The sequence below is a fragment of the Recurvomyces mirabilis genome (assembly GCF_035927965.1).
Source record: "Recurvomyces mirabilis strain CCFEE 5264 chromosome Unknown scaffold_4, whole genome shotgun sequence".
Lineage (NCBI taxonomy): Eukaryota > Fungi > Ascomycota > Dothideomycetes > Mycosphaerellales > Teratosphaeriaceae > Recurvomyces > Recurvomyces mirabilis.
Genome location: NW_027041938.1, coordinates 178,407 through 203,186, shown reverse-complemented (window position 1 = coordinate 203,186; position 24,780 = coordinate 178,407). Strand labels below are relative to the sequence as shown.

The window sequence follows — 24,780 nt, the reverse complement described above, 5'->3', positions numbered from 1 at the left end:
TCCGCGGCGAACAGATAGACAGGCCGACCTGGACACCAATAGCACGCTTTACCAATATTGACATCACGGCATCCACCCCCAACGACTCACACCTGGTCATCATACCTCGATTGCGCCCCGGCCGGTGAGCTGCACACTGTACACAGCCTCGTAAGGCCGCACAGCCAAGAAGGCGACGCCCCACTACCAGCTCGCCAAGTGAGACTGTTGCGAGCCGTACCTATGCGAACCTAAAGCGACACGCTGTCTCACTCAGTCATCATAAATCCTCCGACACACCTTGAGACATCTCTCGACCGCTTCCTTCTTCCACCACACATACTTCTTCCATTCCCACCATGTCTCAATACGGCCAGTCACGTGGCGGCTACGACGACGATGATGGTCCACGCCGGTATCATAGCGTGTAAGCAGTATTCACTCCCGTCTCACTCATAGGCAACTATACTGACATGCGACAGACGAACACGACCACGAGGCAACGACGAGCCGGACTACGTGAGGGAAGAGACGTACATTGAGCGCGGCAAGGGTGCTGGACCACGTGATTTGGTGTTTCGAGGTCGCGATGACAGCGTTGAGGACATTCCCAGGGACTTCCCACCGCCTGGACGTAACTCGCGCCGGAATGGAGACTACGACGACTACAATGCACCTCCCCGCCGTGCAAAGAGCGCGCGTGGGGGCAGATACGACGATGACTACGACGACGACCGGTCCACTGTCTACGGCGCTGGAGCAGGAGGAGCTGCTGGATACGCCGCTGGTCGCCGTGGAGACAAGAGAGATCGACGCCGTCGCGATGATCGTGATTACGACTCCGATTACTCCGACTCCCCGCCGCCACGCCGTCATGAGCGCAAGAAGTCGGGCATCCAGGAGACGCTCGAGGGTCTCGGCTTAGGCGGCATCGTTGGTGCAGCACTCGGCAAGAAAGACAAGGACAAGGACCGCTCCTCATCTCGTGATGGTCGCTCTGCCCGTTCCGGCCGGTCTCGCTCACGTGCCAATCGCGGACGTTACTCGGACGAGGACTCTCGAAGCCGCTCTCGTGGCGGTGGCAAGCAGAATGAACGCAAGTGGGCCCAGGCTGCTCAAGCTGCACTCGTCGCTGGTGCCGTCGAGGCTTTCCGCTCGCGTAAGGAGGCTGGCCCATGGACTGGCGAGAAAGGAAAGCGCATTGCCACGGCGGCTTTTGGTGCTGGTGGTATCGATGGTTTTCTCCAAGGCAAGAAGCCAGAGGAGAAGTCAAAGATCCATCTTGCTGAAGCTGTTATTGGTGGTCTGGCTGTCAATCGCCTGGCCAACGGCTCCCGATCCAAATCTCGCGGACCGGATGGACGTGGACGGGATTACTCTCCAGATTCCCGTGCTGGTGGCGGTCTCCGTTCCCGCAGTCGCAGTGTCATAGACAGGTTCAGGGGAAGATCAGCATCACGTGGTCCAGGCGCTCGCAGCGAGGCAGGCGAAGGAGGGGGTGGTGCAGGCGCACTCAAGGGTTTGGTAGCAGGCGGTGCAGTCGCTGCAGCTGGCAAGGCCATCTATGATCGGGTACGCTCCAAGTCACGCAAACGTCGCTCACCTTCAAACTCCAGCGCAGACTCGTATGTGCCTTCCCGCAATCGTCGCCGAGACAAGCGTCGCTCACCCCCTTCAGATACAGACGATCGCAGTACTCGCCGCAGTCAAGCCGGTACCGCTCGCGGTCAAGGTCAAGACCGCGGCATTAATGGCCGTGATGTCGCCGCGGGCGGGGCGGCGGGCGCTGGTGCTGGTGCATTAGTTGCGAACCGTAATCGAGGACAGCAGCAGAACGGAAATGACGGCAACAACGACAACAAGAATAACAATAATAATGAGAGCAAGGACGGCGAGCAACACAGTGATAGTAGTAGCACTACTGACATGGAGAACAAAAGAAAGCACATGAAGGGGAAAGAGCTGTTGACGGCGGGTCTGGCTACTATTGCTACCATCCACGCCGCCCATGGTGTCTACTCCTCGATGGAATCGCACGAGAAACGGCATCGGCTTGTGGCGGAGGGTGAGATGAGTCCCGAGGAGGCTAGGAAGAAGCAAACGAAGGCTTGGGTGCAAGATGCAGCCGCTGTGGGTATTGCGGCTTTGGGTATCAAAGGTGCTTTCTCAGAGTGGAAGGAGATGAATGAGCAGAGGTATGCATATCCTAACTCACCCCCTAACAAAAACTATTGTCCGCTAATCATCGCACTTTCTTTTCTCGCTAGACGTGAAATCCACGAAATCGAAAAGCGCAAACGCGAGCGTAGAAAGCGGCTGGAGCAACGCAAACGAACCGAGGAGCATCAGCGGCAGGAGCAAATGATGAACGTGTGGAGCAAAAACCCCATGATGGCGATGCAGATGCATACTATGCAGCAGAGCATGCAAGGTAATGGACAAGGCATGCCGTTGCCGATGATGCCCCAGGGTTATGGTGGCGGTGGCGGCGGAGGTGGCGGTGGAGGACAGGGCCAGAGGCAGCAGCAGCAGCCCGGTACGTATTGGCAGAGGCTTTATGGGACACGGGGATAATGTGTTTGCTGATGTTTGTCCTTGTTTCGGGTGGAGCAGATCAGAGTGGGAATCCGTATGCGCCTCGCTAGGAGCGATTGGCTCATGAAGTCGCCGATTGGGATCCCTTTGGGAAACCGCATCGGTGATTTGTCCTTGGGCTGGCATGGTCCTACCGGGTTATGAGCTGGTGATGATGATTGCTATGGCTTCTGTTTCTTTTGGTGGAGGGCTTGGTTTTCTGGTAGTAGTATAGATGGCATAGGGGATGTGCACAGCGCGTGGCATATGATACCAATGACTTCAAGGGCAAGGACGACTTTTTCAGGCTGCTGCTTTTTGGTAGTGCTATGACGTTATGATTGTGAGGTGTGGTAGCTATAGAATAGTATAGCGTGAGCTTCCTCGATTGGTGTCTTTTACACCGATTGGTGTGCAACGGCTATGGCATTTCTTGACACTTCAACCTAAGGTAGTCATCCTCCATCCACTTCCAACCTCATCTGGCTCGTCCGCAATGGCCTTGGATAGAGTGTCACGATACGTGCGCAAAAGTCGTTTGTGATGGATCGCGTACGTAGTGTGAGGCAGTCCCCCTTGTGGAACATGTCTGGCTGGCGGAAATGACAGCAAAGCACTGCAATAATTCCATCAACCATGGCCATGCGAAAGCGGTTCGTCCAATGAGCCGGGTTGAGTGGCGAGGGTTGATCTTATCATGATCTTTTTCCTTCGGCTAGATCCTCGAGGACGACGTCATTATACATCACCAAAAATTGGCTTTGATGATGATCGAGAGCCGACAATTATCATCTGCGAGTTCTGATATTATCATCGACTTTCCCGGAATCTACATCATTTCAATCTAGCCCAACAGTCAAGATGTCTTCCAACGACCAACAGCAACAACAATCCTCCCTCATCGGCGGCCATGCCCAATACGTCAAAGGCGCAGCAGAAGTACGCATTATCCCCCCAACCACACACACCACGTCCACCCACTAACCCCATTTTCTTATCCACAGAGCGTAGTAGGAAGCGTAACCGGCGCCACCTCTTGGCAACAATCCGCCGAAACAGACAAAGCGGCCGGCATCGACAGCATGAAGCAAGCGAGTGCGAACCGAGATCCGCAGAAGGATGGATATGGGAGCGTGGAGCAGATGGCGGGGAAGGTGGCCGGGTGCGAAGGGATGGAGAGGGAGGGGGAGGAGAGTAAGAAGTAGAAGTGTGCAGGGTGTGATATATATGATATAATAAACCTAGATTAAGTGGCGAGAGTTGTATGATGAAGGAGTTGTCATATCGTATGTTGAGACCCAACTGTGGCGAGATCTCATCTGCATTGGATGGATGGATGGATGGATGGACGGACGGGTCTCAACACTGCCCACCCCACCACGAATCCTGACAGAAACAATGCCGCTGCGAATTTCGCAACCAATCCGGCCAGAACACCTTGCCCTCTACATCCAAATCCTCCATCTTACTCCCACACTTCCGACACTGTCTCAACCCCATCCCTTTCCTCAAGGGCGTCTTCCTCAAAGCATCGAAACCCAGCCCCTCACCACCCCCCTCACCACCACCACCGCTTTTCCGCTGATCAGGGAGAGCATATTCAATACCCAACCACTCCGTATCCCAAAAATACACTCGCCCCATATCCACCCCTCGACAAAACTTCGGGAAAATCTTCTGAACCATCTGCTCCACCGCTGGTCGCAATTCAGGCGGAATAACTCCCTGAGTGATCATTTCAATCTCACACTCCACCCTCCTCTCCGCACTAGCCCCAGATTCCATATACGCCGCCCTCACAGCCCCGTCGACTTCAACGATCAGTTCGATAAAAGCAGGGTATTTGAACGGCATGGTCTCGACGAGGTGTAGGAAATCTTCCATCTGGAGTTTATGCTCCATTAGTCTTCCTCGGGCGTGGGCGAGGGTTACCCATTTGACGAAGGTTGGCGCCACACGGGTTTGCATGTTCAGAAGGACTCGGGGGAAGCTGGAGAGGAAGAGGATGAGGCTTGGGTTCCCCTTGTCGTGGATTAGAGTTTGGAAGACGGAGGTTGCGGTTCTGGTGCCGTTGGATTGGGTGACGAGGTGGTTGACTTGACGGAAGGTCTCGGTGAAGTAGATTAGGAGGTTTGTGTACCATTTTAGTAGACCAGTGAGTGAGGGGACGAGGTCGGGTTGTCGGGCTAGGAGCTCCTTTTCTTTGGGCGCGAAGGTCGTCATGAGTGTCAGGGCGTTTTGGCGCATGTGGAGGTAGACGTAGGCGTATTGGGCCGCGAATTCTCGTCGAGGTCGGGCGTGATCCGCCCCTGATTGGACTTCAGGTATGGTCTCGTTCAAGACGAGCTGTGCGCTTAGAGCACGGAGATGCATGGCCTCTTTTAGCACAGCCTGTTGCTGTCGTTGCTGGTCTACCATCGAGACGTCGAGGACTCTGACCAATATTTTGATGATTTGTCGAACAAATAGTACTTTCGAGTCCTTGCTTAGGTCTCTTGGTAGCACCGCCATGACTTCGTCTGTGCTCGCGGTCATGGAGATTAGTTGGGTGTATTGTCGAGCGAGACAGACGATGGCTGTTTCGACCATGCCCTTGGTGTCTGTTATGCCGTCTTCTATCGGTTGCCAGCCGAAGCGAAGGGAGACGTTCTTGGTTTCTACTTTTCCATCAGGTCTGGTGCAGGCGAGCATGCAACAGTCTGCATTGCCGGCAATATTCGCCGAGTGCTCGCTTGAAGAGAACCCTAGCCCACTTTGTTGTAAAGTCGAAGCCGTGGTCGTATCACCCAAGTGTTCGATGGGCGTCCATGTTGCGCGGTCATATAAATCGATCGTGCCTAGGCTGCTGATCAAAGCGATGGCAGTGTTGTGATGCAAGGTTTGAAGGTTCAGTATGATCTTGCTGAGAAGAATATCAGGTTGTCGTCTCAGCACGGTGACTGGTCGTGTGTTCGTTGTTGGTCCGTTCTGCTTTAGCTTCGCGAAACTCCCATGGAGCGTAGGTGTGACAGTCTCAATATCCCACCGCACAAGCATACTGAAGTAGTCATTCTGCTGTACTGCACCCATCGCAGTCGGAACATGCGTATAAATTGCCGCCACTGTGGTTGTCGCAGATGCGCTCGGATCAGCGTGCGGTGCTGCTGCTGATAGGATGTGCAGACTCGTGAGTTGTGCGAGTTCTGGCCGCTCAGGTCCAAGCATGCTAAGATGACTGACATCTACTGTTGGCGCAATTGTTACCACACCTCCGTTGGGATTCTGCTGCACGGCGTTCCAATTTATCACAATCTTGTACACTCGGAAGCGCCTTGCGTGATCGTGGGTCACTAAGATCAAATGATCACCTTCCATGCCTATAGCAGCATGCGTCAGGATGTCTTTGCTCGTGTGCCACTCCTCTAGCACCGAATGTAGTGCATGCCATACTCCGAGTTCGTTCTGAAAGAGCAGAGTGAGCTTGCTGGTCGCGCTAACATGCATCAAAGCATTTCTGCCCTCGAGCGCATTGTGTACTCTCGGTAGATTTGTGTTCGACATATGCATACTAGTGAGCCAGTGGTCGCCGACTTTGGTGGCTGGAGTGATGAAGGGTGCCTTCACCTTGTTAGCATGACACACGCCAAATGTGGTAATAGGCCTACCCTAAAGTCGATCTGATACGTCGGCAACCAGTACACTCCAACAGCTGCGTCTAAAGAAGTCCGTGAGGGGTCGTTGATAGATGCATCTGTGGGCGCCGGCAGCATGTGTCCAAGCATACTGCCTGCGCTATACATGTGAAGGCCGTTGACGCTATCAACGACTGCCAGCTCATTCCCGGCTCTGTTGAAGGCGAGATGTACAAACTTCACTCCTTCTGGTGCAGTGATAATATGTTTGGACGCTGGACTGAGCTTCCAATCTCCAGATCTCGGGTCGCGCAAGACACAGTGAAGGTCGACGTGCCGACCATGTTTGGAAATATGAGCAATATTGCCGGAGTTGGACCAAGCAAGTCTCCTGGAGAACCGTTACCTACCGTCTTGCGATGTGACATTCCCATGGAGAGAGGAGGTTTGGCGACTCACGAGCACGATCCTGTGCGCTGCATGTCATTTATGCAGGAGAGAAGCGGTGCGGTCAATGGTGGAGCAGGCATTGCGACGTTCACACCTAGACCGTCCGCGGCCTCACCAAAGAGATCGTCCATCGGGTCCAGCATGCTCACGCCCGTCATGTCGGCTTCTGGCATCATTGGCTGGGTCTCCATGTCTCTCCAGTGTCCATTTTGATGGATGGTCTGCATTCAGATCATGCGCATGAGCAAGGCTGATGTACACTACCATGAGCGTGCCGAGTCGCAGTAGACTCTATCCAATTCTATCCACGGAAACAGCTGTGGTCACATCCGAGTTATATCTCCTGCGCAATAAAGGAGAGTGGCGGTTCCAGCGCGTTGGTGTTTGCGAGCTGCAGCAATAATACGTGGAAATGCCAAGACGACCGGATGAAGTCTGCTTCCGTGAGGCTCAAATGTCCTGCCTGAGACGATGTTACCGAGTCCTTGAGCACATGATTGACCACGATCGCGGACAGATGGAGTACTCTTCGATACTGTGGAGTCCCCTATGGCCATACGGAGCGAACGACATCTGTGTGTGGAAGGATAATAATAATGCAATTTGTTGTCCTCCTGATAAACAACATACCGAATGCAGGTAGCGTCCGAGGGGGTCCCCTCGTTCCTGACGCCCGGCATCCTGCACTTTCCTCCTCCGCCAGCCATCCTCACTGCACCTTCCTCCTCCAGCTCACGAACACGCGACTATTCGACCCCACCAACAATACGAAGGACTCGCGGTGAATTACCGAGAATTATATATATACACGATGCTATTGTCACGGTGAATAAACTACGACAATACGACGTGCGCCCGGCCCGCGCACCTTCCGCACCTCGCTCCTGCTCTCCTGCGGCATGCCGTCTTCTTTGCCCAATATGGCAGACGCACACTCCGACTCCGACCTTTCCTCCGATTTGTCGTCTGTTCCACCTTCTCCAACATCGCTCGACGCGCCTTCCTCACCGCTCAGCGTGTTGTCCAGCTCGCCAGAACCGCCGGACTACTTCGACTTTGCAATGGCACCGAGATCGCGCCCGCCCGTGCCTTACCCTTCGCCACCAGCATCACAGCAAACTTCCGAACATGGCACACCTACACCAGATGGTATGGAATCGAACACGGAGGACGGACGGCGACCTGCTAAGCGGAGGCGGATATCAAAGGACCCTAAAGAACGCACGACCGAGTACCTGAACTTGCGAGCTGGGAAGTTGAGCTACGAGCAGCAGGACAATCTTGACTTGGTCATGAACGTGCTCCACAAGAGGCAAAAGATTGTGGTTATTGCTGGCGCTGGCATGTCCAAGTCCGCAGGCGTACCGGACTTCCGATCCAAAGAAGGACTGTTCTGTAGTCTGAAGAAGGAGCACAATCTCAAAGGATCAGGCCAGCATCTCTTTGACGCGTCCGTATACAAGGATGACGCGTCGACTACCCAATTCCACTCCATGATCAGCCAAATGGCGCGTCTGACAAAAGACGCGAAACCGACGCCTTTCCACCACATGCTTGCCACGATCGCGCAGGACGGTCGGTTGATGCGACTGTACTCCCAGAATGTCGACGGACTGGAGACGAACATGGAGCCGCTTCGCACGCGTACGCCACTGACCAAGGACGAGAGTGGAAAGTGGCCACGATCTGTGCAGCTACATGGTGGACTTGACAAGATGGTCTGCACGAAATGTCACGATGTGTCAGACATGGATGCGGCACTCTTTGCTGGATCGGAAGCTCCACTATGCGCGAAGTGCGACGAAGTCAACAACATCCGTACCACCTTCGAGGGCAAGCGAAGTCACGGAGTGGGACGTCTTCGGCCACGTATGGTGCTTTACCATGAGAGTGGACCTGATGAGGCAGCGATTGGTGCAGTGTCTGTGGAGGATCTGCGGCGGCGGCCAGATGCTGTAGTCGTGGTAGGCACGACTTTGAAAGTGAAAGGCTTGCAGAGGTTGGTCAAGGAGATGTGTGGAGTTGTCAGGAATCGCAAGGATGGTGGCCTCGCGATTTGGATCAATCCTGATCCGCCACCTGCGGCTGGAGGCTTCCGAGACTGCTTTGATATCATCGTGCAAGGGACTTGCGACGAAGTGGCGGAGAAAGCTGCGATGAGAAGATGGAACGAGCCTGTGGTGGTGGATGATTTTAGTGAAGTTAGTGAGGAGGATGTGGCTAAGGCTGCGGCGAAGAGGGCACAAGTTGTGCTTTCGAGCTGTGGACCGAAAGAAGCTATACCGATCGCTCCGCCTACAGCTGAGCATATCAACAACAGCTTCAAGCCACCACTTGTGATATCAACGCCACGACACACTGAACGCAGTCCGGATTGTTGGAGTCCGCTGAGCAGCAGAAGATCTTCCGTCCTATCGAGCATTGAAAACGTGATTGCTGATGGCGAGAACATCATGGTGAGCGAGAGTCTTCGCCTTCCTACACCAGACGAATCAGATCGCAGCACGCCCTCGAAGAAAGCGCCTACTGCATTTGAGAAGCTCAACAAGAGCAGCCAGACAAAGTCAGCACCAAAGAGCGCCAAAATTGCAACCATGGCCAAGAAGATCGCGGCAAGCAACCTCAAGGGCACGAAACCAACAAAGTCAACCAAGACCACGAGTAAGGCGAAGTGCAAGCCGCAACAACCATCGAAGAAGTCCAATGCCATCACAAATGTCTTCGGCCAGAGCAAGGCCGCCGCCACCGTTGCTAAGAACAATGTGGTGAAGAAGGGCAGCCTGCCGAGTCCAGCGAAGAGTCCGAGTAAGCTGCGGCAGGTCTCGAATGCATCTGGCGGCGAGCCGATGACGCCAGTCAAGGCGAAGGATGCGAGGGTCAATACGTCGCCGGTGAAGACGCCCTTGTTTCCTGGGTTGAAGAGGAAGAGTGTGGAGGCTTGAGAGGGAGGACAAGTGGTTGTAAAGGCATGTTGTGGTTGCGGATGGGATTTGTAGAGGTTGGATCGTAGGGCGTGGATGACGTGGTAGAAGAACCATTCTTATCGCACCGTAAAGCGAAACGATCCCAGATGTGAGGATCGTGATCGCACCGCTTATCGTAGCCTACCGCGCCATCTCTAAAGCAGCGCAGAAGGTCTATCTAATACCGAACAATTCCAAGTACTTCATGACCATGTTCTCAAGCTTTCCTCAAGCTATCGTCTAACAGGCACAGGCGCCCTCTCAGCCACAGGCATCTCCCGCCCACTCGTATCCCCCACACTAACCAATCGCGGCGGCGGCGTCCCTTCAACCCAACTTATTCTCCTCCCACCCACTAAACTCAAACTACTGCCCTTCGTGCCCGTATCATAAGAATCGAGTGTATTCCTACTGCTCGCCGCACTCCTACTACCACCCGCTGCACGCCTACCACTACCACCCGCCGCACTGCGTCTCTGCCGCTGCTCCTCCTCCGCCCGCCTCGTCCGTCTCCGATCACTATCCAACATCGCCGCCTGCTCGTCCTCGTCCTCGTCCTCGTCCTCTTCATCTCCATCTATCAATTCGCCTTCGGCCGTCTCGTGGTCTGGCGGCTGTATCCATTCTTTAGGCACCATACACGGAATCGCCAACCCGATCCCCGCTGCTCTATTCACCCATCCCGGCGCCGGTTTACCCGTAAGCCGCGAGCAGAGGGTTGAGGTGAAGTGGTTGCAGTTATTCGTTAATAAATTGTACTTTTCCCCGAGGAATTCTTCCGAGACTCGGTGGATTATGCTGTCGATCTCGTGGATGGGAAGGAAGCTGATGCCTTGCAGGATCGAGCATCGGAAGGTTCCGCCGGGGGGTTCGTGGCCGGGGGGGGTGTGGTAGACGCCGGTTGTGTTGCGCCGGTTGTGCCCGCCGTAGGCGTATTCGCGATCGTGGATTACGACGCCCGTGTGCAGGAGGCCGGAGCCGAGGGTCCAGAGCAGACTCGATAGGCGGGAGGGCTATCAGGGAGGCTGGGCGTTAGTTAGTGTTGGTCTCATGGGAGGTGGGTGGTGCAGATGTGATGAGCGTCAAGACGCACGGGTAGGAGGTCGTAGACGTTTATTGTTATTTCGGTTTTGCCTATCGTTCGTGATGCTCGTTGGGATATCGAGGAAGAGGTCCGGGAGCGTTTGGAGCGGGGTGGGTTGGTCGACATTGTGGATTTATAGTAAGATGTTAAATCGGTATGGTTCGCGGATGTGGAGAGTCGAGTCGAGCCATGGGGTGAGCACGATAAGCTCGAGAGCCTCCGACTAGTGACGGGTGTATCCGTTCTGCTCTTCTCGGTTACCCAACTTCACCTTTCCTTTTTATCACCAAGACGTGTACAGCATACAAGCAGAGGCGCAGCGCAGTCCTGTCTACTATTGCTGTTCGATGACTCCACGTAGCACAAGTACAAACCGCAGACACTGACAAGACCCTACAGCGCGCACTGCGCAGACAGCAGTGTGAAGCTGAGAAGACATTTGTTAAACCAGCCTCGGGACAAATGGGTATCAGACACGACGCAAAATCCCAGTGTGCACGTGGCGACCCAATATCCAGGTAATAGTCAACACACGCACCACCCATGGCGAGCAGCAAGATCAGCATGAACTTCATGAGCAGGTCAAACTAGCTGCGCATAGGACGTCTGCAGACACAGATCAGCGTAACATTGTGAAGAACAATCGTCTTGGTGTGCTGCAGCGCATTTTTTCGTCTTACCATTCAGAGGGTCGTCATGTTGCGGCGGGCGACTTTATGGCTGCTCTCTCATTCTGAACAGCGGCTCTTGGTCCAATTCAAGGATCATTACCACGGCAAGAGCACTATACACTTCCCATCTCCCTCGCCCTGGCCCGACTGTCGACCTACTACGACTTCGTATAATGGAGAAGCGACTTCACAGTCATTATGGTCGGATGCAGATGCGTTCGGTGAGCGTGATCAGTGGCGTGTCAATGATCAAGCGTTCCCGTATCAATGACCAAGTGTTGCCCGGACAAGAAAATCCCAAGCAAGTGGCTTGATCTAATTATGGTAGAGAGAAAGTGACTGGAGCTTTCGGCGGCGTCGCAATTGGTGGTGGCGATACGAACTGTGTTGCAGCCCCTTAGCATTTGCCAGAAGCTTGATAGTTTTCAAGGCTAGCATCGAGCGCTGCTTGGTCTATAACGTGTAAAGCAAACATGGTTCTATCATATGTTGAATATCTCATCGGCATCTGTCCCGCGCACGTGAAAGTACGCCCCACTCTACGTACGCCAAGCAACGCGTACCTTGCGATACAACTTTCCCGGGACCACGAGGTTGGTCTAGAAAGTTCTCTATTCTCATTGGCACCAACTGTTCAATGATAGACAAACCTGCTACCGCCGCTTAACCATTGTTCTCAGCTATTCACAGATTGTCGAATAACCAATCTCAGCTGGAACTCAAGAAAACCCCGCCCAAGATTCGTGACTGCCCAATTGGGCCAATTCATTAATATGGTAGGCAACGCCCTGACCCAACTGCGGCTCCATACTGACTACGACGCTCAGGCAACCGATTCCCGTAAGCGCCTTGCGCTCGCAATCCACGACTTCCTATCCACATCGCTCAAAGATGGCACACTCCAGCCTGAAGACGCAGACAGCATTGAGATTGCGCAGAACTGCATAGCAGAATGCTTTCATGTAGATCCCACCGACCAGGAAGCAATGAAAGATGCAGTCGGAGGGCAAAACCTTCTGGCAATATACGGCGTGTACGAGAAGCTCAAGGGCAAAGGTCCAGCCGGCGCGTCAAGCAGCGCACAACCAGCATCATCGGGTGCCGCGGCAACGACTAGCGGTGGTGATGGCAAGCCTACAGAAGAGAGCGAGAAGCTTAAAGGACAAGGGAACGCCGCTATGCAGAAGAAGGACTACCAGACTGCAATCGACCTCTACACCAAGGCCCTGGAGATCAGCCCGCTGAACCCTATCTATCTATCCAATCGCGCAGCGGCATACTCAGCAAACAGCCAGCACGAATATGCGAAGAACGATGCCGAGCTCGCCACGGCAGCAGATCCGAAGTACACCAAGGCATGGTCGAGACTGGGCCTAGCTTGCTTTGCACTTGGCGACGCAAAGTCGAGTATGGAAGCCTATCAGAAAGGTATCGAAGCCGAAGGCAATGGGGGCAGCGATGCAATGAAGAAGGGTTACGAGACTGCCAAGCGAAAGGTAGAGGAGGAAGAAGGACCGGAAGCTGCAGAAGAAGCAGAAGAGGAGCCACAAGAAGCTGCGAGAAGTGGAGCTGGTGCCGGCGGTATGCCTGACCTTGGTGGTCTGGCGTCGATGTTGGGTGGTATGGGTGGCGGTGGAGGAGGCGGAGGAGGAATGCCGGATCTGAGCAGTATTATGCAGAATCCCATGATGAGGCAGATGGCGCAGAATGTTATGAGTAACCCGGAGATGATGAGTAATTTGATGAATAACCCGCAGCTGAGGAATCTGGCTGGAAGGTTTGGTGGTGGAGGTGGTGGCGGGGGAGAAGCAGGTGCGGGTGGGCAGCAGGGTGGTGGTGGTGGGATGCCAGACTTGAGTTCTATGATGAACGATCCCGCCATAGCGGAGATGTGAGTTTTGGCAATTGAGGTTGTCCATGTCATTACTGACAATTTGCATAGGGCAAGGAACTTTATGGGCGGCATGGGCGGCGGCGGCGCTGGTGGTGCTGGACGTGGCGCTGGTGGACAATAGAATACTGTTAGGTCGTGGTATGAGGTATGACTTCAAGTACGATATAGAATGAAAGGCGTTCAACTGGCCACGCTGATAATCGTCAAATTCAAATGCACTGTACAAGCAGATACACACACCCCTCGGCTCCGCCGGGACTAGATCCACGAATGAGCATGCGTGGCATTTTCTGTCCATACGGGTTATTGGCTCGAAGCATTGTGAAGTCTTGGCCATACAAGCTCAGCGTGCCTTTTGTGAAAGGACTAACACGCATCCGCGACCTCCTGGGATCTGCGCCACTCCACTTCGGCTTCGGCTTTGTCAAACGATCCATCCTAGCGGGCCGAAGCAATTTACATTAGATATGACAGGGCTTGACCCCGGACGTCAAACCAATCGAGTCTAACGTCCCCGAAAACGACACTCAGCCTCAATCAACAGCCCTACAAGCGACACCATCAACCACTAGTAACTCGGTATTCTGATCCCACTAATGTAATGTGGCTTTGTACTCAGGCACAACTTGATGCTTGAGCTCTTCGGTACTATCTCAACGTGCATCTGGGGCCAATATGGCGCTCGCGCGATCTGTCTGGCCAACTGATTTGGCGAAGGTCAACGATAAGTACTGGTACGTATCTGTCAAAGTCTCACCTCTTCCTCCTTCTTGCGTGTTATTCTAGCCTTTTCGTTCAAGAGGGACGATAATCTGGTCCGCGGCAGGACGGTCTTCCGGTAACAGGATATGGCTTCTCTACCACAGCGCAGCTCAAACCCTCCATCTGCCCCGAGCAGTCCAGTCTATCGTGCCAACAGTGTAGAATACGGTGATGCTGCTCTCCCAGCTGGTACGAACGCGAGCGCGTCGCCATCGCCTATCGATCTCCATGCGTCTGCTCCTTCTCAGACACTCGCTAGTCCCCAGCCATCTCCTGGAGGACAAATCCCAGCGGACTCCAGTACCGCCGACATCGCCCAGGGCCAAGCACCACCATCTTCCTCGGAGCCTCCGTTACTGATTCTGCCAGTGCCATCTTCAGCAGTTTCTGGCAATACCAATGGGGTTGCAAGCATCAATTATCCCGCAGGCTCCATTGGAAGCGTAGCCAGCACGTCGCAAGCAAGCCAAGCCAACGTACCCAATGGCCAGGCCCCAAAGACTCGACGAGGCTTCTTCGGCCTGACATATGCCTGGCTTTACGAGCTTATCGCATGCTCCATCTCAGTCCTCATGGTCGTGATCGAGATTGTACTTCTTGCAGTGTACGATAACAAAAGCTCGGACAACTGGAATCATACTTGGTCAATCAATTCTGTATTTGCGTTCCTGACTACGCTATTGGAGGCGGCGATAGCTTTTGCTGTGGCTTCATGCCTTGGGCAGCTGCGCTGGCTGTGGGTAAGTGCACTGCCACAACTACCTATGTCACCTCCATTCTTGAACCCTCAACTGACTTTCGCATAGTTCCAGAAAGGCAACCAAGAGCTGAGATGGATGGACAAATTGACCAACGCGAGGCAACCGTCTGGTGCACTTACCTTTGTCGTTAGTAAAGGGGCTTGGCGGTAAGCTATCTCAGCTAGTCTGACACCCTCCAGGACCCGTCTGACATCTGAATACAGCCACTGGGCAGCACTGGGTGCCCTGCTGATTGTAGCTCTGCTTGGAACCAGCGTTTTCACCCAGGAAGTGATTGTCAGCAAACTTGGAACCCACACCCATGATCCTTCCGAAAGGATGTGCAGGGTACCAATCTCGAACAACTATCTAGGCAAGTGGCAGACAGGTGGCCGCCCAGGTGCAGAGTTGCCTTTCACCGAGATGATAACTGCAGTGTACAGTGGCTTTGGCTATCCAGCCTCCGTCAACGATGCTGATACAGTTGTGAACCTGGTCAACTGCACGTCCGGAAATTGTGACTTCCAAACATACTCATCTTTGGCCGTCTGCTATCAGTGTGCTGACATCTCGGACACAATAATCACACCATGCGACGTGGATGGCGACGACGAATGCGATACCAACAGCGAAGTCTTGTTGACCTTGCCAGATGGAAGTCTGACATTGAATTCAGTATTTGGTATCGTCAATACGACCTCTGACACTCAGTATCCTGATGCTAGCGTCATGTCGGGCATAGGACCATTGATAGCACACTGGAAAGCAATGGGCTCGACCGACTGGCCGGAAGCTCCACCATACGCCAAGGAGTGCGCGATGTAAGTACTCTAGAAGCTCCGCCGTTCGAGATCGAGGCATCTGACTTACACATCGCAGGTACTGGTGCGTCAATACCTATTACGGCCAGGTGATCGACAATACCTTCTACGAGACACCAGCCAACGATACCGGCACTGATGGAAACACCGTACAAACACCGACTTGGACGAACACGAGCGCAGAGGCAGCTACAATTTACGGCAGCAATACCAGTATTTACCTCAACCCACCCGACTGCCAATATGAGGGTGCTCATATCGTGCCCAATGCGACATGCTGCGAGTTTGAGGTGGACGCTGCCTCCCAACGCGCGTTGCAGAACTATCTAGTCGGGACGGACGGCGTGACTGGGTTTCTTACGGGCGACGTGGCGGCGATAGGGACCAGTGGGAATACCACTGACACGTTCAACGCCACCGGACTCGCATATACGACATATGCGGCGAACGTGCTAGTTTTCGAATGTACTTCATCGCTTACCGAGGACAACTGCACGCAAGACTTTTACGATACCTTCGAGTACTCCATCTCGAATCTGTCATCTTATATGACCAATGAGTTACGCAAGATGAACGATACCGGCCCAGGCTACGCTTGGGGCTGGTGTAGCGATTACGAGCAGCATTTCCATGTCAGATGGGGTTGGCTAGCGTATCCCATCGCCATGGTCCTGATCAGCCTCATGTTCGTCTTCGTCACCATCTTTAAATCTCGCGGTCACGAGCCCTGGAAGAACTCGGTCACGGCGCTCATGTTTCACGGCTTTCACGACCTGGACTACCAACAGATCAGGCTGGACGATCCGCACGAGATGGTGCAGGCCACGAGGAAGTGGAGTGTCACGCTTCAGGATGTCGATGGGACGAAGAGGTTCGTCAAGACTACTGTCGTGCCGGTCAAGGAGGAAGAGATGCCGGACGTTAGGGAGGCTTTGGCTAAAGGGGCACTGCACGGAGGTCAGGCTGTGATACAAGCTTATGGCCAGGCGTCGGGAGGCTAGGGTCTTCATCTCAACACCCTTCAACCTTGACTCAACGACTTCTGAGCTTCGCATTCGCAGTCCTGACCAAGTATACTTAGTATGATACCTCGCCAATCTCAATCTCTAGAAATAAATGTTGTCCTTATATACGTCCTCTGCAGTTCTAAGAGCACATGGCTAGGTCCGAGCTCACAAGCTGGTTGTCTCCGTAAAAACTTGGTCTTCGTTGTTACAATAAAGCGCCTTCTGATATTGAACACGGACACTGAACGATAGTGTGATGGCCGGTGAACCAAAAAGACACAAAAGGATACGATAATGGCGCCAGCACTGCGCTCCCGTACGCTGAAGAAGAATGACTTCCCTACTTTTTTCAAGCCACTCAAACCAATACTATTTTCCGAGTCCCTCAGCACAAAACCATCTCCGATACCGCCGAACATACGCTCACTCAGCTGGTCACCTACCGGCACCCTGATCGCGACCTGTACAGGCGCAGATTGCCGGATATGGAACTCTGACCGTCCGAATGTCAAGAGCAGCACACAACTCAAGAATGCACATGCCAAAGGCGGCGTGGAATATGGCACGCCTGGTGTGGCTGGCGATACAGTGGAGAGGGTAGCTTTTTGTCCGACAACGGAAGGCGTGCTCGCGAGTACAGGTCTAGACGGCATGGTACGACTGTGGGATGTTAGGGCACCAGGAGCAGCTACGGGCGTGAGTGGAAAGGGCACAGCATTGGCGGATTGCAAGACAGGTGGCGATAGTGCGTTCCTGACATGGCATCCGAATGGTCAGGATATGCTAGTGGGGAGACGGGACGATGTGGTGCATTCGGTAGATGTCAGACGCATGAATGGTATAGATGGCACGGCACAGTACGAGCTTCAATGCGAGAGGAAGATGGACAGGGGCAAGCACATCTTGTATGCTATGGCGTTCTCGAACTCGGGACGGGAAGTCTTTGCTACGACGCAGGAAGGTTCGGTGAGGATCCTGGACTATCCGACTATGTCCCATCTGCATACTCTGTCTGGACATACCGCTGCGGCATACACTGTTGCCCAATCGCCTACAGGAGGCTACGTTGCAATTGGCTCAGGCGACAGCACGATCAGCATGTGGGATACATCCATGTGGCTGACTACACATACACTCTCGGCGCCATCACAGGTGACAAGTGTTCGAGATCTGTCTTTCAGCTTCGATGGATCGTATGTCGTGGCTGGAGCAGGGCCGGACTCGAAGGATGGCGTACCTGGGCTCAACATTTTCCATGCTGACACTGGTGATGTTGTGCACACCATCGAGACGACTCATTGTCCTAGCTATGTGGCGTGGCATCCGACAAGATACTGGCTTGCTTTTGCTGGGGACGCGGGTGGCATGAAGGTGCTTGGGTCTGGGACAGGTCTGTGAGGTATCTTTGCGGGTGAAAAGAGCAGCTCTTGTCCGGCAGAGGTGGATTGTTGTGCAGCGTTCAAGCGTTGGTGTTGGTGGTATGGCTCTCAATGAAGCCGTAAGATAGCTTTTCTGCACATGAATGCTCCACGGTCTCATGGCATAGCCTCCCACTGAGCAGCATTTTCTGACTGCCCAGCTCACCTTCCGCTTCACGCCATTCACATGGCCATTCCTCGAACTAGAATATGCTCATGATTTGTACGGGCGTGCCCGCCACCATTGTTCGTTACGAAATTTGCAGTGAATGAAGCAGCAAATCCACCTCTTGGTGGAAGCGGGGTCGTCGTCGCTCCTTGAGTCGCGGTCTTTGTTTTATGTTTGGGACGCAAACTATAAGATACCCGATTACATACTACAGACATCACTATCTAGAACCGCCAGAATGTTCAAGAAGGAGTTAGTATGTCTCATATAGCACCTTAATCAACAGCACAGACTGACACTCCCACCTAGCTTCACAGCCGGCAGCAAGACCAAGGTCAAGTCTTCCGCCCAACGAGCCATTCGCGCCAAGGTCGTCGAAACATATCCACGCCTTGAACCACATATCGATGAGATATTACCCAAGAAAGAACAACTCGACCTTGTAAAGCTACCCGACCGAGTCTCACTCTACAGTCTCGGTAATGAAGGACTGTTCTGGCAACATATGAACGATCCCATCATACCACATCTCAAAGTAATCCATCGCTATCCATGGGCCTTTCAACGACTACGGATAGACAGAGGAGCCATCCGATTCGTCCTCAGTGGTGCGACGCTCATGGTGCCTGGTCTCACATCACCTGGTGGCAGATTACCGGGCACTGCTGAGGACAGCGAGGTCTATGGCAATGGTGGGACGGATATCGCGGCAGGAGAGGTGGTCGTGGTTGAGGCGGAGGGCAAGGAGAATGCGTGTATGGTCGGTGTGCTGAAGATGGGCACAAAAGAGATGAAGGAGAAGAAGAAGGGGCCGGGAATTGAAAATGGGCATTATGTTGGAGATGGGCTGTGGAAGCTTGATTTGAGTTGAGTAGGGAGAATGTGGTTTCCTGTACGGGAGAGGCATTGCTGGGCGTATGGCTAGGCGGATGGTCAAGAGGTATCATCCCGAATGTCAGACGGGACCATCGGAACGTCTACGATGCTCATCCTACTTGAGGATACTTCAGCACCGGTCTGCGCGTACTAGTACCCTCGCTGCAGCGTCAAGGTGGTTACTGGCTCCTCGATAAGGCGTGTGTAACGACAAGGGCCGCTGGGGACGAGCACAATGTGTATGTCACTCCAGCAGCCTCGGCTGCCATGGGACAGGCAGTGCTTTACGGCATTGCAGCAGTATACACAGCTACAGTCCATATACGTAGCATGGCAAGATTATAGTATCCATGTCATATATCTTGTCCTAAGTCATTGCATCCAGCCGACATGGCCAATGGTCTGTAACACCAGCATTGGCTTTACAGAAAAAAGTGTCTGCAGCGAACGCACTCTCACCTTCTAGCTGTAGGACCCCTTGACAATCATGAATGTGGTGTTTCTCGTCGGGAGTTTACGGCGTGAAATGCTACACCTCTCCAGACCATGACTGGTGGAGAGATTGTGGAGAGAGGCGAACGCAGATGCCGATGATCTTGAATTGGCCGAAGTCGGTGGCATTTGTCCCGGCCTCATGATGCATACATAAGAGAGAAAATAGCCGTATATTCAATTTGTCGTATCAACAATTCATCCACCATAATTAAGCACAAAGGCCGTTACGCAGTACATCAGAGTCGATCAAAATGTCTCCAAGCGCCGACAAGAAGCACGACTACAGCATTGCATGCATGCCAGCCGATGTAAGTTCCAAGCCAAGCCATATGTGGCGAGTCAGATCAGATCTAACAAAGATAGGGCATCGGACCAGAAGTCATTGCCGCAGGCGTTGAGGTTCTCAAGACATTGAGCGAGGCATCTGGTGAATTCAAGCTCAGCTTCCAAGATTTCGACTGGAGTTCGGAAACATATAAGAAGCTGGGCAAGTACATCCCAGATGGAGGTTTAGAAGAACTCAGGAAACACGATGCTATTCTGTTTGGCGCTGTGGGTGCTCCTGGTATGTCAATCGCTCGGTGCATTGACCAGATGTTTGCTAATCTCTATGCAGACGTACCCGACCACATCTCACTCTGGGGTCTTCGATTAGCAATCTGCCAGCCTTTCCAACAATACGCCAACGTTCGACCGACGAAGATCTTGAAAGGCACTGAGTCTCCACTACGAAAAGCGAAGACTGGTGATCTTGATTGGGTCATCGTTCGTGAGAACAGCGAAGGCGAGTATGCAGGTCAAGGAGGCCGATCTCATGTCGGTCAGCCTTGGGAGATCGCCACCGAAGTCAGCATCTTCACTCGTCACGGTGTTGAACGCTTGATTCGATTTGCCTTTGAGGTTGCGCAGATCAGGCCGAAGAAGCATATCACTGTTGGTGAGTGTTAAGTATGCTGTTCTCGATAGCGATTTATGCTGACGCGTTGAAAGTGACTAAGAGCAATGCTCAACGCAATGGAATGGTGATGTGGGATGAGGTCGCTGCAGAGGTGGCCAAGGACTTCCCAGATGTGACGATGGACAAAATGCTGGTAGATGCCATGACGTGCCGGATGGTGTTGCAGCCCAACTCACTCGACACGATCGTTGCAACGAATCTAGTAAGTCGAATTCGCTTCATCATAGTTCTATTACTGACATGACTTTAGCACGCCGACATTCTCAGCGATCTAGCAGCAGCATTAGCAGGCTCAATAGGCATTGCTCCAACATCAAACCTGGACCCAACACGTAAGAACCCAAGCATGTTCGAACCAATCCACGGCTCAGCCTTCGACATCACGGGCAAAGGCGTTGCGAATCCTGTAGGCACTTTTTGGACTGCTTCGGAGATGATGAGATGGCTTGGTGAGGAGCAGGCTGCTGATCGTTTGATGGAATGTGTCGAGACTGTTTGTGGCCAGGGTATATTGACGCGCGATTTGGGTGGTTCTGCTGGCACGAAGGAGGTGACGGACGCTGTCTGTGCTGAGATCAAGCGTTCTTACGCTGGTAAGAGTGCGAGCTAAAGATGCCAAGGTGTTCTCCGAATTGTATACATAGTCCATCAACAGGCGCATTGCCTCGTCAACACTACTCTGTCGTGACAGAAAATTGTACCTTATGCTCGGAACCTGCTCTCTCTTACATGTGTATTGATAGGCATACCATCCGGCTATATATGGTGCGAATTGCCAGCAGATCCACTTTTAGACCGCATCCCTACACTGATCCCTGCACATTTGCCGCGAGACAAGTGACGCCTCAATGACTGTCCGCAGCAATGGCAATGCTAAGATACTGGCCCATCTCCTATAGACTGCTGCAAGCTCATCATGCGCGTAACTTGAAATACTTCTGTGGCGTTTATCATAAAGAACTATGGTCGTCTAGTCGAGCGCAGGCAATGGCACTACGCATAGTCCGGTGAACCTTTTCCACTTTGCCCCGGCCAGGCACCAACATTCGACCCATTGGACGGATTCAAAATCAGCTCAAGCTCAATTTGTTGATTTATTGCCTTCACAATGGATCCTGCTGGGCTTCTTCTGTCAATAAACATGATTGACGAAAAGCTTGAGGCGCTTGCCAACAGCCACAAAACAGCCTCTGAGACATTGAGTCTGATCAGAGAACAAGTCAAGGCACTACAAGCAGGGACGCAAAGGATTCAGGAATGGCTACATTTCACCGAGCCTACCGAGAGAGCTCAAGTGACAGGCAGTGTCCAAGATGCCGTGGCGACTGTCCGATCCTCACTTGAGCGTCTGCAGGACGGTGTGGCTGCTGGCTTTCAGGGTGGTAACCCTGCCGCAAAGCTGATAGACGATAACAAGGACAGTGAGCCTGGCGATGGTACCCTAATCCACAACGAGGCTCGAATGCGGAAGTACCTTGTTGACTTGCGCGAATGCGCCAGCCTGATACAGTTCACGCTCAATGTCTGTCAGCTTCCTGGTGGCGAGACAGCTACACAAAGGACCAGAGAGTTGTCGAACGTTGCCAAGGCGTTGCGACGAGCGCAGATATCCTCGCGGCGTGAGCGGAGAAATGTCATTGAGCAAGTCAGCACGAAAGGACCTCAAGCAAGCTCCGAGGACTACGATAACCTGATGGTATCGGTCATGGCCGCGGAAGAAGAGTTGACGGACGAGTCGCTACCATCATCAACGCAGGTGTCTCTGGATTCATTAGATGCATTGGGTAGCGGAAATGGGAATGCTATGAACCTGGACAGCAGACCAACACAGGAGAAGCCCAAGCCTGCAAATCCTACTGTTACGATTAATGGCCACGACCTACCTGATATGCCACCAGTGAGACCGCCAAAAGATCTACCGGACGCTTCCTCGTTAGCATCTAATACTGGACTTCGACCTGCTGTAAAGGACAGACAGCCGTCTTGGTCATCTGGTGATGGACAACTAATCGATGATATCAACAACATTCTTGGTACCATCTCAGTTTCCTCCGGCGACGAGAAGCAGCGGGAGGCAGCTTCGCCGCCGCCTAACATACCTACGAAGAGTTCGCAGCGTCCAGATAATAATCCGCTGACAGTCACACGCAATCGAGGTCTAAGTCTGGGTAGCATCCGCCGGAAGCCCGTTTCAGCGACGTGGAGTTCAAGCGATATCTCGAAACGACCTTTGCCAGAGAACCAGGCTCCAGCTAGAAGGAATACAGGGATCCGATCGTCTGCTAGCAGTTCTGCCATGAGGATTGCGCAGAAGATGACACCTTTGACTGATGGTCTGCGATCTCTGAGTCCCGATGACTATGTCAATGTTGAGCTTGAGCAGCATTCGCCGGTGCAGCCGTATGTAGACAGTCCGCCGGCCTACGTAGCTGCATCGTCTAGTGTTGTCGCAACGCCACGAGCAGTGCAGCCACGTCGAGATACTGGTAGAAGATCCCTCGTCCGACAGAGTACACTATCTATGATGACACAGCTCGCCCGTGAGAGTAGACTCGAGGAGATCATAGGCGCTCTGAAGGACGGCTATAACGTCAACGAACTCGATACGTCCACTGGCACAACACCTATCATAGAAGCTGCGCGGTATAGAAGATATGATGTATGTCGACTACTTCTCGACTCCGGCGCTCGTGCACATCTCAAAGACTCGGATGGTAACACTGCGCTCCACCATGCTGCTCGTGAGGGCGATAGCGAGATCTGTCAGCTGCTGGTCGACGCCGGAGCTCCATCGGAAGACTGCAACAAAGACGGTAAACAGCCCATACAGCTTGCAGTCGTGGGCGGGCATACTGAGACTGTTCTATGTCTTGTGAACTCGATTCCGTATCGCAAGCCCAACGACGAGGCTCTGATCGAGGCCTGGTTGTCTGCAATCAGGCTAGGAGACACGCCGACAGCCCAGGCCCTCCTAGCGAAGGGCGTCAAGCCTAAGAGGCTAAAAGATTCGTGGCGTATGGCAGGGTATGCTGCTCAAAGCGGCAGTCTACCCATGATGGAGTATTGTCTGGCCGAGAGAGCGAATCTCAAAGATCGGAGTCCTCTCGGCTACAGTCCGTTGCACTTTGCGGCACTACATGGCCACCAACCGATGGTGGAGAAGCTGCTTGCGTTGAAAGTACCGTGGAAAGCGACTACCAAAAAGACAGAGGAGACAGCTCTACATATGGCTGCAGCGGCTGGACATACCGGATGTGCACTCGCGCTCGTCGCTCACAAGGATGCTAATGTCACCGTCGAAGACGCCGACGATCAGCAGCCAGTGCATCATGCTGTGCGCAAAGGCGATGTCAAGCTCATGGCCACTCTACTAGAGCATGGTGCGAAGCTCAAAGATTACAACAAGTATGGTTGGAAGCCAGTAAGTTTTCTCAGCTATTCGCACACCTCTTCTAGGCTGACTCGATATTTTCAGATTCACTTAGCAGCGGCATACGGACATGTCGCACTCTTAGCCGAATGCATTACTCGAGGCACCAATATCGAGGAGAAGCTGACAACACCATCTTTTAAACCCGGAAAGCGCACCAACCAGGCAGCTCGAAGAGGATATTGGGCTGAGATACGCTGGCCTCACGCGGGCTCGAGGCCATTGCACCTTGCCCTGGAATTTGGACACGTTGACATCGCCAATCTCCTAATCTCTGGAGGCGCAAAGCTGGACGAAGCCGACTCTCGCGGCTGGCGACCATTACATATGGCAGCTTGGAGCTGCCTGCCGGATATGGTAGACCTTCTACTATACAAGGGCGTAGCAGCGAATTCTAAGACCATAGACGGACATACCGCTCTCACACTTGGCTATCGCGAGTATGGCATTCTGGCAGACCAGGCGGCACGGGCACGAATACACGATAGGCTGTCCATGGCTCTAGCCCACGAGAAGCGCTCGATGCTGAAACAGATAACCACATACAAGCTGCCAACTTCAGGCGAAAGCAAGACTGCGCACCAGAGGAATTTGGCGTGGCATACTGCTCAGCTTGCTGAAGCACTTTATCAACCCGAGGACAATCGTGAGGGTGAAGACGAGGCTGATATAGATGATATGTCGGATTCTATCGAAGGCTCAGAAATCGGCGTTGCCGTGTCGGACGATGCATATGATCTATACACACAGCCAGGCTCGTCTAGGACAACGAAGTAGTACATAAACCAAGTATAAAGCTTACAGGCATGTATAACCGTACTGTTTTATACACGAAATGCCGATGCTTAGCCGTTCCCCGAACACGTGCCACTGCAAAC

At 53.2% G+C, this 24,780-nt stretch overlaps 11 protein-coding genes across 11 annotated transcripts; 9 read left to right on the top strand and 2 right to left on the bottom strand.

The window, feature by feature from the left end:
- Positions 1 to 338: 338 nt before the first annotated feature.
- LTS14_001905 (uncharacterized protein) lies at positions 339 to 2,553 on the top strand (the record flags this gene model as incomplete). The annotated part of the gene is made up of 2 exons (XM_064834613.1): positions 339 to 406; positions 462 to 2,553. 2 exons carry the CDS (start codon positions 339 to 341, stop codon positions 2,551 to 2,553), a joined length of 2,160 nt encoding a protein of 719 aa, XP_064697484.1.
- Positions 2,554 to 3,414: 861 nt separating this feature from the next.
- Positions 3,415 to 3,758, top strand: LTS14_001904 (uncharacterized protein; the record flags this gene model as incomplete). Its single annotated transcript, XM_064834612.1, has 2 exons — positions 3,415 to 3,492; positions 3,558 to 3,758. The coding sequence occupies 2 exons, from the start codon at positions 3,415 to 3,417 to the stop codon at positions 3,756 to 3,758; spliced, it is 279 nt and encodes a 92-aa protein (XP_064697483.1).
- A 154-nt stretch (positions 3,759 to 3,912) lies between these two features.
- Positions 3,913 to 6,772, bottom strand: sin4 (Mediator of RNA polymerase II transcription subunit 16; the record flags this gene model as incomplete). Its single annotated transcript, XM_064834611.1, has 3 exons — positions 3,913 to 6,150; positions 6,198 to 6,555; positions 6,624 to 6,772. 3 exons carry the CDS (start codon positions 6,770 to 6,772, stop codon positions 3,913 to 3,915), a joined length of 2,745 nt encoding a protein of 914 aa, XP_064697482.1.
- A 762-nt stretch (positions 6,773 to 7,534) lies between these two features.
- Positions 7,535 to 9,556, top strand: LTS14_001902 (uncharacterized protein; the record flags this gene model as incomplete). The annotated part of the gene is made up of 1 exon (XM_064834610.1): positions 7,535 to 9,556. The coding sequence occupies one exon, from the start codon at positions 7,535 to 7,537 to the stop codon at positions 9,554 to 9,556; it is 2,022 nt and encodes a 673-aa protein (XP_064697481.1).
- A 254-nt stretch (positions 9,557 to 9,810) lies between these two features.
- Positions 9,811 to 10,787, bottom strand: LTS14_001901 (uncharacterized protein; the record flags this gene model as incomplete). Its single annotated transcript, XM_064834609.1, has 2 exons — positions 9,811 to 10,590; positions 10,671 to 10,787. 2 exons carry the CDS (start codon positions 10,785 to 10,787, stop codon positions 9,811 to 9,813), a joined length of 897 nt encoding a protein of 298 aa, XP_064697480.1.
- Positions 10,788 to 12,105: 1,318 nt separating this feature from the next.
- On the top strand, positions 12,106 to 13,347 carry sgt2 (Small glutamine-rich tetratricopeptide repeat-containing protein 2; the record flags this gene model as incomplete). Its single annotated transcript, XM_064834608.1, has 2 exons — positions 12,106 to 13,223; positions 13,275 to 13,347. The coding sequence occupies 2 exons, from the start codon at positions 12,106 to 12,108 to the stop codon at positions 13,345 to 13,347; spliced, it is 1,191 nt and encodes a 396-aa protein (XP_064697479.1).
- Positions 13,348 to 14,074: 727 nt separating this feature from the next.
- Positions 14,075 to 16,550, top strand: LTS14_001899 (uncharacterized protein; the record flags this gene model as incomplete). The annotated part of the gene is made up of 4 exons (XM_064834607.1): positions 14,075 to 14,728; positions 14,795 to 14,895; positions 14,953 to 15,549; positions 15,608 to 16,550. 4 exons carry the CDS (start codon positions 14,075 to 14,077, stop codon positions 16,548 to 16,550), a joined length of 2,295 nt encoding a protein of 764 aa, XP_064697478.1.
- Positions 16,551 to 16,850: 300 nt separating this feature from the next.
- Positions 16,851 to 17,954, top strand: LTS14_001898 (uncharacterized protein; the record flags this gene model as incomplete). Its single annotated transcript, XM_064834606.1, has 1 exon — positions 16,851 to 17,954. One exon carries the CDS (start codon positions 16,851 to 16,853, stop codon positions 17,952 to 17,954), a length of 1,104 nt encoding a protein of 367 aa, XP_064697477.1.
- A 427-nt stretch (positions 17,955 to 18,381) lies between these two features.
- Positions 18,382 to 19,014, top strand: TMA20 (translation machinery-associated protein 20; the record flags this gene model as incomplete). Its single annotated transcript, XM_064834605.1, has 2 exons — positions 18,382 to 18,395; positions 18,453 to 19,014. 2 exons carry the CDS (start codon positions 18,382 to 18,384, stop codon positions 19,012 to 19,014), a joined length of 576 nt encoding a protein of 191 aa, XP_064697476.1.
- Positions 19,015 to 19,765: 751 nt separating this feature from the next.
- On the top strand, positions 19,766 to 21,082 carry LTS14_001896 (uncharacterized protein; the record flags this gene model as incomplete). The annotated part of the gene is made up of 5 exons (XM_064834604.1): positions 19,766 to 19,822; positions 19,878 to 20,079; positions 20,131 to 20,451; positions 20,505 to 20,674; positions 20,723 to 21,082. The coding sequence occupies 5 exons, from the start codon at positions 19,766 to 19,768 to the stop codon at positions 21,080 to 21,082; spliced, it is 1,110 nt and encodes a 369-aa protein (XP_064697475.1).
- Positions 21,083 to 21,580: 498 nt separating this feature from the next.
- LTS14_001895 (uncharacterized protein) lies at positions 21,581 to 24,679 on the top strand (the record flags this gene model as incomplete). Its single annotated transcript, XM_064834603.1, has 2 exons — positions 21,581 to 23,893; positions 23,948 to 24,679. The coding sequence occupies 2 exons, from the start codon at positions 21,581 to 21,583 to the stop codon at positions 24,677 to 24,679; spliced, it is 3,045 nt and encodes a 1,014-aa protein (XP_064697474.1).
- Between the last annotated feature and the right edge of the window lie 101 nt (positions 24,680 to 24,780).